At 45.9% G+C, this 17,058-nt stretch overlaps 2 protein-coding genes across 2 annotated transcripts; both read right to left on the bottom strand.

Moving 5' to 3' along the window:
* Positions 1-793: 793 nt before the first annotated feature.
* Positions 794-7,504, bottom strand: LOC119164872 (ATP-binding cassette sub-family C member 2-like). The gene is made up of 8 exons (XM_075874348.1): positions 7,440-7,504; positions 6,699-6,836; positions 6,460-6,622; positions 5,094-5,345; positions 4,269-4,472; positions 3,394-3,540; positions 1,914-2,007; positions 794-816 (listed from the first exon to the last, which is right to left on the bottom strand). Exons 1-8 carry the CDS (start codon positions 7,502-7,504, stop codon positions 794-796), a joined length of 1,086 nt encoding a protein of 361 aa, XP_075730463.1.
* A 77-nt stretch (positions 7,505-7,581) lies between these two features.
* On the bottom strand, positions 7,582-8,671 carry LOC142771257 (uncharacterized). The gene is made up of 3 exons (XM_075872734.1): positions 8,542-8,671; positions 7,807-7,877; positions 7,582-7,721 (listed from the first exon to the last, which is right to left on the bottom strand). The coding sequence occupies exons 1-3, from the start codon at positions 8,653-8,655 to the stop codon at positions 7,601-7,603; spliced, it is 306 nt and encodes a 101-aa protein (XP_075728849.1). The 5' UTR covers positions 8,656-8,671; the 3' UTR covers positions 7,582-7,600.
* Between the last annotated feature and the right edge of the window lie 8,387 nt (positions 8,672-17,058).

Here is a 17,058-nt window from a genome sequence, read left to right as displayed (position 1 = left end):
ATTCCTCTTTGTCAGCCTGCCCTTAGGAACACACAAAACAGATGTTTTCTACGACCAGTTGCAGCAGTAGCCGAGTCCGAAGTTCTCACAACACGCGCGGAACCGTGCAGAGGATCATCATTGTTCTTCAAATAAGTTTTTGCCATCCTGGACCTGGGAAGCCACTCACCTTGAGCTACTCTGCTGCCAACTCAGTCCACTGGATTAAGGTTATTAAGGCGAAAGCCTTAAATGCCTAATCGAATGCAAAAGCTTACCACCGCCTCACGTTCGCGGCAGCAACACAGTGGTCCAAAAATGATCCCCTGCTGTCAGCATATGACATCATCATGACGTCCCAGTAAAATCGTGTGAAGACCTTATGACGTCATCGCGATGTCACAGAGGCACGTGCCTTCACTACCATCTCATCCCATTGTATCTTGATAAGAGTCGTACCGATCATGGAGCCAGTCGATAACCACGTTAGGAGCACAACCTTTTGAAGGGTGGCGGAGCAGGATCAATGCAATCTACTGCGAAAATAGTGAAGATGGCTTCCGCCTTCGAGTCATCTTACGCGTGCATAAGTGACCATGTGAGTTTTTTCTCGTTCTTCTCTTGTGTGCGTGTAAGTGGGGAAAACAACCGCGACGCGAGAACTGTCCGCCCGTGTGCTAAGAAATCAATTACAAGAAGTGCATATACTCTCGAGACACTTTTTTTTTGCGTTTGGGCTGAAAACAGCAAAGTGAAGATGCACGAATAAGGAGGACAAGAAAGACGGAAGGACAGGCAAGTCGTTAGCCAGTCCTCAGACCCGCTGGCTACCTTGCCCTTGGGAAGGGAGTAAGGCAAATCAAAGATGGTAGGACAGGGATGTATACGCTTGTTGCCAAGCTTGTGAGAACATCCATCCGTATGGGTGGACTGGCTCGCTTGGTGCGGTAGCGTAAGATGCGGGCACTGAAACACCGCCTCTCTGAGTGTGTGCGCGGCATGAGCGTGGCTTGTGAATGTTGCAAGGCGCAGGAAGCGTGAGTTAGGCCTGATAAACCTGACAGGTTCCTAATGTCGAGAATGACGACTACGTTTGACGTAGGCGATGTGCCACTACCGCATTGATAACATTTATTCCGGTATATTACCTTGTATTCGACAAGGTTGCCAATGGGATGGACATGCAGTGATCTGCCCAAGCATATCTATATACGACCGAATTTATAAACAACAAGCGCTGCACCGAGCGACGAGATTAGGCATGGCGCACCAGCCCAGGCACTTGAAGTGTTCCACAGTTGTAAAACTAGTTGGTCTACCTGGTGGCATATTGTCACGGGGTCATGACGTGGACGAAGGGAGTAGACTGCAGGTCGAATAATAAACTGTTTATTTGGGCCGAATTCCTCGCCACATAAAAGCAAACTTAGATGACAGCAAGATACTGGCACTGATAGCGGTGAGCAGAGCGTCGGCCGTCGATCAACTGACTAGCGGTGAAGCGCGTCGGCATTTATACGGCTGCCGTCGAGAATTCTAGCGTTATCGCTAGCAGCCACTTAGGTTCCAGAATAATCTCGAATGTTCGTGAAGTGGACGTAATCTTAACAAAAGGATCTACTACAGCAAACAAGCTTGTCGAAGATCGTACGCGCAGTTTGCGCTGAACATATATTGTAACGGCGCGATAACAAAACTTGGGGAAAGAAACGTGGCAATATAAATCTAAATATCTTTCCTGCACCAATGTTTCAGATTTCTGAGAACAGGACTTTCAGCATGGACAAACCACTAAATATCTAGGTGTAGTCAATGCAGCATCATCTTTTAGCCGTTTTCACTGACGCGGAGTGCAGGACTTTAAAATAAAAGTCCACAAAAAAGCTAATAAAGAAACGGCTGGATTAGAACATGTATCGAGAGCACTTGCATACCATTTCTTGTGAAATAATCCTTCGCTCGTGACAACTCGTCGTCATACTCTTCGGCCGTGCAAAATGAAGATATCCGCTTCAGCGATAGCGAACCCTGAAACGCAGAAGTGATCAACTTTTTAACCAACGAATACCTTCACAATGCCCAATATCTTCATTTTGAAGCGACAAAAATTAGTCTACTCGAAAGAAGCATAATGAGCTAGTTCTGACAAATTCGGTTAAAGAAACCAACAACAAATTTTATGAAACCGCATTTGCTTAGCGGAGAGCTTACCAGTCTGAGTGTCTCATAAATAAATGATAAAGCGGAAGACAGCATTAAACATTATATCAGTATTTTTCTATCTGCGGGACTACATATGCTGCAAATAGTGGGCGGTAATAACGGCAGCGGTTCACGCGCTGCGGTTCCCTCCACATGCGTTCAAGCTACGCGCATGTGCACTGGCTCGACAAGTTCCTCTAGTTGACGCGAAAGCAGTACTGCTTCTCAGAGTAAGTTTTCTATATCTCGTAAACGGAATGGCGTAGAGCTGTGTCGGATAATAATATATAATCGAATTGAAACCCTCAGTCTGGTGCACATATAAAGCTTCAGACTACATACAATTTAACGACTTCATTAAGTTTCAAGGCTCTGCGACAAGGCTGCGTAACGTACTGGTTTTTTGCGACATTCAAACATGATTTGAGAGTAGGAATTCTACCCAAATCTCGAAAAGATTGCTTGAATCTGCCACTATTAGCAGGGAAATAAACAGAACTCGGGGACAAGTAAGTGAGCTAGCCAACTAGACGTGGCGACACCTCGGCTAAACTTTGGAAAAGAACGCCTTAATTATACTTTTCCATCTCTGCTAAATAGTTAAGAGCGTAACTATTTAGCAGAGACGGAAGAGTAGAACGCTCTTGCTGATTTCAATTTGTTCAACTGTACTCGTATAGAAGTCCACTCTAAGTATTTCAATAACATATTTCAGTTTATGTTTGCATTTATGTATATAGTGTTAATTCGTGTATTATCTAGTGATCCTGGTAAAAGAGTTATTCTTATGTTTTGAATTGTGTGATTTATACAACTGCCTCGAAGCTGTACTTTAGATTTGTTGGCTCGTCAAGCTGACTCTAAGCAGCAACATCCCCTCCATCTGTGTTTGTAAGATGGAAAATAAAATTGAATTAAAGTAAATCACCGACCTTTCACTTCCACAGGGATCCAATCACACGTTCTGGCAAGTAGTGCGTTTCCTCTAATACCAATACATAATAACTATAAAACATTCGGCGTACAATAAAGTGTAGACATTAAACGCACAAGTCCACAAAAAATACCAGAGTTAAGCTTGAGCTCCGATAAAGTTTCCCTCACAGCAAATTCACACGATGCACACAAAAACAAAACCTTACCTTAGCAAAGCAATGCCCAACTTTCCTTAGATTTTCCGGAGACAGATAATAAGAGCGAATAGAAACGTACCTTGCTTATAGTCCGGAAGACCATAGAAAGGCTGGAGCTCGTCAAGTCGGTGATGTACAACAAGGACACACACGAGAAAGAAAGCTCCGGGCTCAGAACGCGGTCGGGCTCGAACATCGACATGGTTGAAAACAGGATGATCATCATCTGCAAAGAACCACTAGAGGTTTTCATTGAACGACCGCTCGACCAACGCAAACATCGGCTAATATGTGGGCACGTGTGTATTCATAGATACGAAGCAGGCCTGAAAGTATGTGGTAAGAAGCAGAAGTTATCGATAGTCATTAGTCTTATCGAGCAATAACAACAAAATGTACGCAAAATTTCGGAGAACGGCTTTTAGAACCTGTATTAGATGAAATTCGAGGCTACATTAATGTGAACTTACGCCTACGGATGAACCTGTCACTAGAGTGAAAAGAGGATGAACGAGAAGTGATTGATCGAGGATTATTTCCACTTGTTAGATACAGCCTCGTGAAACGACTAGGTAATGGGGCTAAGGAAGGCATTGGAGACATTACGTGTACCCTTTCCTTTACTGTAGTACAGTAACAACATAAGTGCAAAGAAGTTAAAGTGGAACTTTGTTATCTCTTTTTGAAAATACACGGTGTCACGTCCCACAGACGTCCTCCAGACGAATACAGCTCGATGCTGTCTTCTAAGCTGTCATCGTGGGCTGTCTACGATGCTGTCCAGAACGGGAACACAACCCTCTTTGTTTACGTTTCCTAAAAGTAACGATGTAGTTAAAGTAATGCTGTCGGGTTGGCCAGTCCCACACTCAAAGTCAAAGCTCCCAAGTTTATCGATCGATAGTAGATGCTCTGAAATTCATCCACAAACCGTTAGGCTGTCCAGTGACGTACCACGGTGCTGCATGAGCTGCAAACAGAGTCCAGGACAGCGGCGAGCAAGTTGACTCTGAGCAGAAACTTGAGCTCCAGCTTCCGCGACTTGAGCACGTCCTGCTGAAGGGCGTCTTCCCAGGCGTACATCTTCACGACGCGGATGTTGCACAGGAGATCCGTCATGAATTTCAACCTCTCGTCACGGGCTTTGATATGCTCATCCTGCGAATCAAAATTAAAAAGTAATAGACGCTTTATTCCCGAGACGGGTGCATTTGACTCAGCCAAGCCGTGCGGGAGCTAGAAAAGAAAAAAGAATGGAAGGAAAGGTAGATAGGTTAACCATACCATATTTGCAGCTTGCTACTCTTCACCGACAGATGGGGGGAGTCCTATCTAAAGCGGTTGAGTTTTTATCTTAGCGCGTTTGGAGAAAGAGCTAACATTTTAAATAACTTCCGGTCGCGTAATTTGGAGGTTGTGAGGTCGAATGCCACTGAAGTAACGACAGGGTAGGCGCCAGGATTGCTTCACAGGGGGGGGGGGGGGTGGAGCAAAAAGTGAGTTCGCCCAGGGGGACAGGAAGGCGGGTAACTCATGCATTCTCTTTTGACTATGTTTGCTCTTAAGGGCCTATGTTTGCTCTTAAGGGACTATGCTTGCTCTTAAGGCAAAAAGTCTAGGTCAACTCCAGCCCTCCCCCCCACAACCCCCCCTAGCACCACCCTCTCTGAGGCGGCTACGGGTGACAGAGAAAACGAGGATAATGCGCAGGAAGTGGTATCAATAATATGACATAGAAAACTTTACAGTACGCCCACAATGACAGCAATGGCAGCTCACCCAGAAGTACCTTTGGGCGTACAGAAAAACCAAGGGAGCCAAAATTGTGATGACTGCCCAGGTGGCGCAGCAGACAGCAGGCGCTACACCCACCATCTTCGACAACATCCAAAAGAGAAGAGGCAACGTCAGGGTACCACATAACGGCAGCGGCAAAGCGTAGAAGCCGTAACAAAGCTGGAGGCAGTCCACGCCTAGAAGAGATGCCACGTACCCAACGGGCTGGGCCGACGCAGGAGACTGCAGCGTTGCCTGCACGTCACAAATGCGACAAATTAACGACACAACGCTTCCCACAAATTGAAAACTGTAGTAAGCTCATACCTCTTTGACGGCGACAGCTAACGAAAATTTCAAAGGTGCGCTGCATCTCGGAGCTGATTGCGTAGTTCGTTCACTGGCAGACTAAGCCACTGATCAACTGATGCACTGGTTCACTGTCTCATGAAGTGGCCAACATAGCTATCACTTTATGATGACACCCCATAAGGTGCAAATATAGTTCATTGAAACATCTCTATTAGGACAAGAGTGGCGAACTACCCTATACGAACTTGGTAAACAGTGACATTTATGAAAGACAGCCCGGGGAAGTGATTTTAAGTGAAAAGAAGAGTGAGCCCTGTAAGTGTCTCTCAGGGAGAGTACACCTCAACAGTAGCCCACGAGGAAAGGGGGAAAAGAATGGATTAAAAGAATAGGATTAAAATGTAAAGAGATAGAGAGAGCGGAAGGAGAGAGCGAGGTGCAGGAACAGCGAACGACGGAAGTTAGGAGAAGATAGGAAATATGGAGACGGTCGCAGGAGTCCGAGGACGGGGTACGACTGGCGAGAGCTCTTGTCGGCGAGAGGAGATGGCGTAGAGCTAATCCAGTTGGCCAGACCTACGCTGTCGTCGCCGTCAGGGGCCGGCGGCAGGAGGTGGCTTAGGACCAACCCAGTCGGCCAGAACTGCACTGTCCTCGGAGATCACGAGGGCACAATCGGTCGGCACGGAATCCAGCGAGCAACTCCCGACAGCCTGGGTTGTCAACTCACGCGCCTGGCAATCCGTCTATCTGACATTGATAAACAGCCGTTCAATGGACGATCACACAGCCATGGAATCGACTAAATACCAAGCATATATATGTTAGCTTTTTTTTTCAAAAATAAATGTCGTGAGTTTAGCGCTGTGTCCTTTTCTTCTCGTTGTCCATATTCTAATCCTGTGGCTCCGTTATTCCACGACAAGCGTCGCCCTATCACAAATCTCACATTCAGGCAGTCAATTTTGTGAGTGAGTGAGTGAGTGAGTGAGTGAGTGAGTGAGTGCATCATGGTAGTTATTCACGCAGCGCCGAATAACGCACCACACAGAGCTACCTTTATGAAGACGATTCCCTGTAAAAGTGACCTGAGGCGACAGCCGGTGAAAAGCAGTAACTCCATGTGGTAGGAAGAGATGAGCCACTCCCCCACGCAGGTCACCATGAACAGCAGCGACGCTATCGTTCGGTCACTTGTGCCGCTTGTCTGGATCAGAAGCCTGGGAAAGCAAACGTCGTTCCTCGTCATTGAAGCCATTAAAATATGAGCATCAAACGAGCGTACGAGAAACTTACTCCAGCGCGGGAACTCTGGCGAAGATGCAAGAGAAGTAAGCCAGAGTACATAGGGCCAGCCGCAATATGTCGATCCACAACACCTTGAGAACGTTGCTGAGGAAAGTCTTGGCCGACAAGGGCTGGCGGCGTCTTTTTCTTAAAACACAAAGCAGCAAGATTGTACAATTAGCCATAAAAATGACTTACTCATTCTCCTTTCGAGACAGCTCGAATAACCATGCCACGGTCCATGTTGGTAGATACTTCTATTGTCGTAGCTCTTAGCATGCAGTCTACAACACCATGTGATAGACGTAACAGAGGCATGTAAGAAAAAAATTACATCATTTCCCGCTTTAGGGAATCGCGTATATGTGAAGCAGCGGACGCTAACGCTTCACATGGCAGCGACGTTGATTCTGGCGCTGCTCATCCAGGAGTTGCGCAGGAGAAAAAACCTGAAGAGTCGCAAAGCACGCAGCAATTGACCATTTACTACGAAACATACCAATCGCTGCTAATGCGCAATGAGAAACAGAGGAGTCGATTGGATGCAGAGACACGCAGTCCGCTTTTAGTTAACGCGCACAGAGCGAATGTTTATTGTTCAACATCGCACAGGAGAAATCCCCTACCCACACTACCTTGGAGGTCAAGATCCAGTCCGTATATATACAGGGTTTCCCACATAACTTTAGCCAGAGTTTAGAAATATGCCGGAACACGTAATTGCGACGCAACCAAATGCATGTTGCTCACCGTTGCCTCCCTCCTTCGATTTGCCATGCGACCCCCACCATGTCAGTTTCATCCGACTGGACCATCCGCCTCACAGTGGTTACGACCCCGGCGTTAGACGATTAAGTGAACCGCACGCATGTTTTATTCAAGATTGCCGTAATGGTACGGGCTACTTGTCGTTACCCTTTTGTCAGCCGTGACGTAAGCTCCCCGACCAAGTTCTTGGAGCGCAGGCCTCTTCGCAGCAACGGAATTTTCGGCGTCGAAGATTCCTGTTTGTTCCACCTTTCCAAGAAAGTACTGCGCCAGAGAAGAACAGCTTGAATTCGCATACATTTCAAGACTACATCACAATTTCTGAGAGCTTTTGACTGGAACCGCTTACGGGAAAAGGCATAGGCACGCTATCTTGGAGAAGACCGAAACGCTGTCCTCGTTCAGGTAACCTTGGTGCACCTGGGCAGAATAATTTTGAAGAAAAAAATTTACTTCATATCTGGATAGAAAATAAATGCGATCGTTAGCTACCCTTAGGTTTCCTGTCCATTGTCATTTGGCTCCTACGGCCACGACTAATACACCTCCAACACCTCAGTTAGCCTGATAATTGTACATTTTACGGTCGAAGGTATACTAAATCATTGGCTGGGTCCGAGCTATATAGTTAGTACACTGACATTATGAAAGCCGTAAACTCACGAAGCCGGGCACAAGAAGACGACACACACAGCGTTCGTAGCTGCGCCTATTACATGCGTAGATGCATGTGCTCAAGGAGTGCGTGAGTAAAGCAATTTCACTACGGCGTCTCTCATAATCATGAGGTGGTTTCGAGACGTTAAATCCCGCATATCAATGATCGAGAGTTAGCTGCCAGCCTCACTTACTATAACCCTACAATTAGCTGCTAATACATTCACTGCTTGGCCCTTGCCATAGAACTGAGACTTCTTCCCGATGCCACGGCGTGTGCGTCTTTACTCGAGCGGAGATACGCGAGACATCTCTCCATCTCGGAGGCTCTTGTTCTGGCGGTACTGGTTGTTCCAGCCCCAGCCACAAACATACCAAAAACAGCAGAGGGCAGCACAGGAATACGTGAGAGAGTATTGAAACTTACGTGAACAGTGGGTGGTCTCAGAGAGATCACGTGGTCGTGAATTCCGGCGCACACGAAATTTCCCGCTGTGCACACCGCAAGCAAGTAGGTAAGGATGAAGTCACTTCGGCTCATGCAGTCGTGATTGAAGGCAATTACCTGGAGATAATAAAGACGACTGCTAGAAAATACTCAACGCGTTTCCCTTCAAAGATTTGACGCTCATTGCATACATTCCCATTATGATTTTGGGAGGTTCCGTAAAGCCAGGCGAAGCCATAATTTTATTCTTAAGCTACGGTCACGAGTAGTTGAGCTGTAGCTAAAAAAAACGAGACCAAGAGATAGATGGCACATACAACGCTATACTTCCAGCCGAGTTTATTTGAGGGAAGGTTACTCTTTTGGAGCCAGATTACAAGCGTATGCGATTGCTGATATGAAACAATGCTGATATGATTGTGAAAAAGCATAAAAGCCTTGGCTCATACACGCACGCGCTATTGAAGACTAAATTATACTTCACTGTGCAGGCCTAGTAAAAAGATGAGCTTGTTGAATCAGGGCTGATGTCGGCTTTCGTGTCATGTGTGCGTACGGAGCAAGGCTTTTATGCTTTTCGAATTCTTATTGGCGTTTCTGACAATAAGCGTGCTAACACGCTTCTTATCTGGCTCATAACACAGGAACCTTGCTTCTGACTAATTTATTTGTAAATAAATTGTATATGTGACACATTTGAACCAACTCGCGAAGTCTGAATACTTGCTACAGTACCGCCTGGTGATAACAGCGATTTCTTCTCTATAGGAAAGTCTTACATTTGAGCTCTTCTTGCCATTCTACCCGGTACGATAAAATCTCGTCGTATTGGGCGGTGAATTGACACGTAACAATGACAAGAGGTGGCGTCGAACAAAAAAATTGCTGATAAACAGCATTTTTAAATTAGTTCTTAGCTCCAAAGCCTTCCCTACTCGGCGTTATTTCTCGATGTCATATAACAGCGTAGTTACAGGTTTTCTTTTGCAATGGCCTGGCTGGTGCGAAATTCTATTTGAGACGTACGAGCCAGCAGCGAGACTTACGTCACAGCTTGCCAAGTGGACCTAAAGTCAAGAGGAACGCCCTCACGATTACACTTGAAAGTACAGAAGTACCATGCTCATATGTCTAGCACCATACGATAACCTATGGCAACACCAATCGATGTTGCACCGGATGCAGTACGTGTAATGCCTTCAGTAAGCGTCATGTACTGGAAAAAGAGACAACAGGAACTTCTGAGGGTTTAAAAAAGTAATTCTGTTGTCTATGATGCCTTCAAATTTTTGCACACTGTCAATACACTATGGATCATGCGCATAGTTCCATCGGTCGATACAATGGGCCTAGTGCACGCCAAAAAAAAACTGTAGAAACTTAAACAAACATTATGACGTTTTGGCACATTTAGGCGGCCCGTTATTAAATGCACGTAGGCTAATGAGCCGTTTCTTTTTTCTCACATTTTTAACCTGTCATTGATTTACCTTTTCAGATACACGAATGAATAAGGCAATCAGTCGGTATATTTAGGCACTCATATATATGCGAACCGGTGCTTCCGTACCTGGTTCTGCCTCAGGTATGCACAGAGTGACACTGCGTCGAGAAAAGTCGCAGTGGTCAGGAATCCCAGCAAGGTGCACACGAACCCCGACGGTGGGAGGCAGCGCCTCCATCGTTTCCACGTGACACCTAACAGGGCGACCTGTTGGGAATAACGCGAAATAAATTCTCAGATGTGGGGTCTGACGTCCCGAAACCGCCATGTGATGATCAGAGACGCCGCAGTGGAGGACTCCGGAAATTTCGCCCATCTGGGGTTCTTCAACGTGCACCCTTATCTGAGCACACGGGCCTAGACATTTTATTCTCCACAGAAAATGCAGCCGCCGCAGCTGAGATTCGATCCCGGGACCTGCGGGTCATCAGCCGTGTACCTTAGCCACTAGACCACCGCGACGGGGTGGTCTTGTGGCTATGGTTACTAGTTAACTTACCAGTTAGCTTACCAGTTAGCTGTCTGTGTCTTTACCTCCAAGCTCGCAGAAAAATTCGAGCCTGCCAGCTAGTAACGAAGAAGTGCTACTCTCTCATTCTTTGCCAATGCAGACTCCGCGACAGTTCTAGACCTCGGTGTCAACGGCACGCATGTAGACACGGAACACGGTTGGACAGCTGTAAGCACTCACGCATGACAACGCTAGAGCGAAGTCGCAGGTTGCGTCCAGCAGGGATGCGAGCAGCACGCTGTCCTCCCGAATACCCGACTCCAGAGTGAACCATCCTCTCGCGAAGCCGAGGCAAGCAACGAATAAAAACAGTGCCTGCATTGCAGAACAAATGAGGTTACTTCAGAAAGATACAAAAGGCGATTTACCTGCCAGAAAGTCGTCGTAGCAAGAGTTAAGTGGCCATGCACGAACGAAATAGCACGTAAAACGAACATGGTTTTCGGTAGAGTTAGGGCTCAGATTTCTGATGTGCGCTTGTCTGTGGCGCGAAATACATTTCGCGAAAAGAAATATAGTAAAATCAGAAAATGGGGCACGAAGTACACAGTTCAAGAAGGGTACGAGACTTTTGCGAAACGTACTAAAAGTATTGCGTTCGGTAGACTCGATGACCACCGATCGAGGTAAAATACAGAATAGTTGATAAACAGCATCTGCACGTCCTAGAGGCTTTGCGAATTGTCCTCCACAATACTTCCTTGCACTTTTTCACGACGAAGGTGGTCTCTATTTCGTGTGTAGGTTTTTAAAGTGTCGAAACCACTTCTGGTGCATTCGAATAGGCGTGTAACAATTATAATTGCACATAGTTCACCTAAGCATTTAAAGCTATTTTCCGTAGCGCTCAACAAATGTCCCTCGCATCACCAGGTGCATCTCTGACGTCTACACGAGTTGGAAGTAAAATGAACGATCGAGCAGCACGAGCGACTGCAGTGGCTAAATTTAGTTGCGGTATTAATGGAAAAACGCATGGTTTAAGCCAGTATGTGCGTACGTCGGAAACACAGCGAAGGCTACTTTCGCTCTCTGGCGGCAAAGGCAAACATGCCTTACCACTCATGCGTTTATGTAATACTCACGCACACATATGTGATATGATTACTTATTAAACAGTCCCTACCTCGTTACCTCGCACGTTCATTTCCCCTTTCTTGTAATGAACTGATTATCTCGTTTGGTGAAGAAAGCGAGAAAGCAAAATGAATTTCTACTCATTCGAACATAATAACGTAGTGTACAAAAGGAAGGCCGAAAAAGACGTGCGGTTTTGTATGTAACTCCAATGCCCTTTAGTTTAGACGCGAATGTTTGAATCCTTAGATCCAAGGCGTCCATCACTTGCAACGTTCCTTAGTTCTGATGGTCCAAATGATGACATCGTATTGCGACGCTTACGAAGTGGGCAATATCCAGCAAAGTCCAGTATGGACCTCGATGGAAGCGGGGGTAATGGTTCTGCGCCGTCTGATGTGACCCGAAGAGCAACAGCACGCCCAATGTTGTGCACTTGAGCAGCTGCGACGCAAGGCCAGCCGCGTACTGAGTGACCAGGTTCTGGAACAATGAATGTTTCGTAGGACAATCGTCATTTATAGCACTCACAGAGAATGTCACTGTTACGGCAGCAGCTAGGCAACGTTGTGGCGTTTATCCAACATATAGAAGCCCTAGCCGACACTAGCTAGTGCTAGCTGGTGGTGGCATGTATGCAAGTAAATAGGGTATAGTTCCACTCGACTCAGAATATTAGACCACATGAGAATGCCAGTGAAGTATACGACTGATTGATTGATATATGGGGTTTAACGTCCCAAAACCACTATATGATTATGAGAGACGCCGTAGTGGAGGGCTCCGGAAATTTAGACCACCTGGGGTTCTTTAACGTGCACCCAAATCTGAGCACACGGGCCTACAACATTTCCGCCTCCATAGGGAATGCAGCCGCCGCAGCCGGGATTCGAACCCGCGCCCTGCGGGTCAGCAGCCGAGTACCTTAGCCACTAGACCACAGCGGCGGGGCGGTGAAGTATACGCCAAAAATAAATTTATGCAAATGTTCTGTAAGTACAGCAATCAGAGTTGTTGATATAATTTTGATTTAAGGTGTAATACAGCCATTTTCGTCACCGTAAGTTCAGTTAGAGGTAGAGTAATAGTTTTTTATTTAAATGGAAACTGAGGTTTCCCTGGTTGGAGCCCTTATTCCAGGGCGCCAATGGCCAGAGCGGCTCGCTCCGAGGCCTGGTTCAGGTGGCCCGCCGGCTTCGCAGGTCGTGCCGGGGGACTCGCACCTACCACGAGTTACCGGCACGGTAACCCCTTGCGGACGCGTGTTCTTGTATACTGCTAGGTGAGCAATGGTATAGCGTATGTAATGTGCATTTATAATTACATTTACAATTACTTGGTGAGCATTTGCTTATAGTGTGCACTTAACAACGTTAAGGTGAGACCACGAGGTACGGCCTCATGTGTTGACATCACGGCCACTGGAAGTTACACTCGCGTTTAATGCAGTCGGTCCATAACTGCATTCGAAGCACCATAGCAAACTAACGCGATCCTTTAAGCTACTGCTCTGATAGCCGTGGCGATCCAGAAAGTTATACAGAAGTAATTTACTCAAGCAGAAAAATACCGACAAACCGGACTGCAAGATTATCCAGTAATCTAACGCTCATGCGGAGTTGCGCAACGCAAAACGGAGCAAAGGAGAAGTGAAGAAAAGGGGATGCGTGCACCTATTTCCAACAGTATTCGCTGCGCACGATTAGGGTATGAATAGCGCGAAGCGTGCCAATTTCATGATGTCACACCGAGTAACCTGACAAACGAAAATAAAAATGATCTAGAGCAATCACGTTGACGAACTTAACATGACTGCATGCCGGCATGTGATCGCCAATGCCACAGATGCCCGTTCAGCACAGGTTTTCACTCAGAGTATGCAATAAAATAATTGTGTAGACGATACCGACGCTCGAATTTAGCGACGGCAGTAAGGTACGCTAACGTTTCTAGTCAACTTTATGACAAAGTTGTTGCGCGAACTGTGCATGTGGTCTGGTTACATTCTGCGACATCTACACTGTAGGATCATCTGGCTGCGGCGCGAGTGCTAGCCGGCTTTGTTTGACCGTCATGCGACATTGTCATATAGCACCACACGTATATATATATATATATATATATATATATATATATATATATATATATATATATATATATATATATATATATATATATATATATATATATACAGACAATAATACCAAGGAAAGTATAGGGGAAGTTATTAGACCGAATTGTAATGTAAATGTGAAGGAAGAAAACTGGGAGGAAAGTAAGTCTCTCATTTTGCATGATACGTTGCAATCGCAACATTCACAAGTCACATAAATATGTTTTTTTTTGTTCATTGATTGGGGTTAACGTACAAATACCACATCTACAGCAAGTTTGTTTGCCATAACAGCAGCACCTGTGTCCTGTGTTCCTTCTGTGCGTCCTCGTATATAAAGTGTGCACTGCTTGGTGCACAGCCGTTCGGGCTGTCATTAATTAGTGCTCCATAGTGCTAATTTCCTCGTGTTAACATGCACCACAGGAATTGGGCAAGCCTACTACTATGTACAGCAGTTGGAAATGTCTAACAAAGACGAACAAGTGAAAAAGGCAACGATACATAAAAAAAGGAGGAGAGAAAAAATGAACAAGAAATACGAAGAGAGAGATAGATATAGGGAATGCAGATATAAGAAGGCAGAGAAAATAGAAAAAAAATTGTCGAAACAAACACGAAAAAAAGCAAAAATGAAGATCAATATTTCAATAGAAAGAGAGCTAAAGAGAGAAATGGAGATATATAAAAACTTGAAAAAGAGAGTAAAGACAATGAGCAGGAATTAAAGGGAACAAATAAAACAGATAGGAAGAATCAACGGGAGATAGAGATACAAATCAAGCTTGAAAAGAAACGAAAGTCAGGGACATGAAAAATAGAGAAAACTGGCCAAGAACCAGAGTAAGAAAGAAAGGGAGATATAAAAAAAGCGAAAAAGAGATTGAGAGACAGAAAGGGAGAAACAAACAAAAATGTTCGAGAAATCCAGAGGAAGATAAGGAAAGGGAATAAAGAAGATAACAAACGTCAACACGGAGGCCAGCCTGCTGGGCTGTTCCTTCACAAGCGCGAAGTTTCCGTATTTTTGCATTCTTTGCACACGAAACCCCGGTGTTATTACGAGGCATATCACAGTAGAGGGCTCCGGAAGTTTGCACAGCTTTGCGGTTATTTAACGTGCACCTAAGTGTCAGTACAGGGGCCTCTACACTCGGCGACAACTTCCCTTAGCAACGGAGCGAAGCTTACCGAGCCAAATCGCGTGAATCCTACCACCAGTGAATTTATAGTCCCACAATAGCGCCAACATTTTCACCGTGAAATTTGAAAATTCCTCCTTCATTTTCTACGCGCGGCTATTTGAGAGAGGAGGCAGCTCACGCCATTAAGATATTCGCATTTTATTCCATTCATTCGTTGCGACCTGGCGTTTTTGAACGAGCGAGAAAGTCCCGCCTTTCTACGTGCACCCCAAACCAACGCCTCCCGTGACTGAATGGTACGAAGGCCAGCGACCTCACGCGGCAGCCGGTCGCAACACAAGGCATGGCCTCCGAGATTGCGTGCTGGCACGAAGCTCCCAATCGAAAAGAGAGCGACGTTCCAGGATAGTTTTTTTATGAGGCGTTGCCCAAACGCTAATCAGCGTCTGCGTCTAAACGAAAAGCTGATGGTGACTTCCCGTCACTTTCCACAGCGTTACGAGACGCGCGCCAAAACAGCCCATAATACTTCGCGTAGTGCAACATGCGCAGAAGCCCCGCCCCGTGACTTTCCGTTCAGTGCAAGGAAGAGAAAGAGAGAGAGAGAGATAAATAGAGAGGAAAGGCAGGGAGGTTAACCAAGCTTGGCTCGGTTGGCTACCCTACACTTGGGGTGGGGGAAAAGGGGAATAATAGAACGGAAAGAGACAGAAAAGAAGAGGAGTAAGAAAGAGAAGCATAAATAGTCAGCTCGAGACTACACAGCACGGCCTCGCAAAGTGCAAAGTGCAAGGAAAATTTGTCGCCGAGTATAGCACCTCGTCTCCGTCGGAAACAGGCCTCTGCGGTTAGTGATGTTCCGTTCTATAGGCCGAAAAATATCCCCATTCAGAGGCATAAAAGTTCCCTATTTCGGGGGGCATTCCCTGCAAACGTTGACGAAACTCCCAGCATATTTTCCTGTACAACAGTACTTATTGCCACCCCCATGCATGCACACACGCACTATATTTACAAGTGTCTCGCATACTGGCGACTTTTGAAATCATTACTAGCCCCTCCACTGCCGCAAAACAAAAGCGTGACTTCATATACTGTTAGTACACTGCACACCGTGGGTTTCATGTCTAATACCAATAGTGAACTGGAAATCGCTCCGCGTAAATATTAGAAACGTATCTCAAAGGCTATGCTTGCGTGGTGCGTGCATCTGAGCCGATTACAGCAAATGAAGGCGTACTGTGACCGCTAATTATCGATATTCATAGAAGAATTTACCCTTTCCTGAAAATCCCAGCAATATCGCAAAGATTCTCTTTTTTCCTTTGGCTTAAAATTACACACAAATATTCTCCCCCCCCCCCAAAAAAAAAAACCAGCACACATGTGGTCTTGGCAATTCCATTCAATCGAATTGCCTTTTACTCACCCCATCACCACACACTTCCATCGCCATGCGTCAACGGAGACTGAATGACATGACTGGCTGGCGGCGATAAACGTAGCTCCAGACTGAGACCGCACGAATGCCGGCTGTCGTCCAGCGGCGCACCGTACGAAACAGATGGTGGCTGCACAATCGCTACATGCTCAACGCGCTTTTTTTTTCTTTTGACTATATAGGCAATCGGAACTGAAACAAGCGCTGCAGTGGAACGCGCCTCTACTCCACACCCCGTGAACACGTAGCATTCGCAATCCGCACGTCACGCTAAGTTTCGCCATTGCTTGCGTGTATCAATCTACAACAATATGCGAAGAATGACATGAAACAATGTACAACAGATGTGTGGAACGAATACGCAGCACTACAATGAGTAAGTTAAATTAAGTACAAACAATCAATTGCGTAAATGGTTTCAGGTCTAGAGGCAGCATTTTTTTTCTGTTTTAGGAAGATAGTTCTTCAACAGCCACGAGTTTGATTTTCAAGCGCTGCCATGGCCAACACTGGTTATTACGAGGCCGTAAAAATTAGGAAACCTTAAAGCTTCGCCTTTAAAGAGTCGAACGCGATATTGATATCCTGTCCTTAGTGCGTTCTTCATTCACTTTCGTCAAATCTTTTAGAAGCACAGCTCCTTAAAGCGGCACCCGTTCGTCCCTCGTAGTAGTCGTAGTCGTAGTGTGTAACCAGTCTTACGTT

Source organism: Rhipicephalus microplus, chromosome 9 (genome assembly GCF_043290135.1).
Source record: "Rhipicephalus microplus isolate Deutch F79 chromosome 9, USDA_Rmic, whole genome shotgun sequence".
Classification (NCBI taxonomy): Eukaryota; Metazoa; Arthropoda; class Arachnida; order Ixodida; family Ixodidae; genus Rhipicephalus; species Rhipicephalus microplus.
The sequence above is the reverse complement of the archived record's forward strand: the minus strand, read 5'-3'. Positions and strand labels throughout refer to the sequence as shown.

Excerpts from the sequence above, each read along its gene's own strand:
- LOC119164872 (XM_075874348.1), bottom strand. The coding sequence starts at position 7,504 with ATGGTCCAGTCGGATGAAACTGACATGGTGGGGGTCGCATGGCAAATC. Across the intron at positions 5,346-6,459 it reads AGGGAATCGTCTTCATAAAG|GCAACGCTGCAGTCTCCTGC; the intron begins GTAGCTCTGTGT and ends TGTGACGTGCAG. Across the intron at positions 817-1,913 it reads GGATTATTTCACAAGAAATG|GGCAAGGTAGCCAGCGGGTC; the intron begins GTATGCAAGTGC and ends TCCCTTCCCAAG.
- LOC142771257 (XM_075872734.1), bottom strand. The coding sequence starts at position 8,655 with ATGAGCCGAAGTGACTTCATCCTTACCTACTTGCTTGCGGTGTGCACA. Across the intron at positions 7,878-8,541 it reads TGAGACCACCCACTGTTCAC|GTGCACCAAGGTTACCTGAA; the intron begins GTAAGTTTCAAT and ends TATTCTGCCCAG. Across the intron at positions 7,722-7,806 it reads GCGTGCCTATGCCTTTTCCC|TACTTTCTTGGAAAGGTGGA; the intron begins GTAAGCGGTTCC and ends TCTCTGGCGCAG.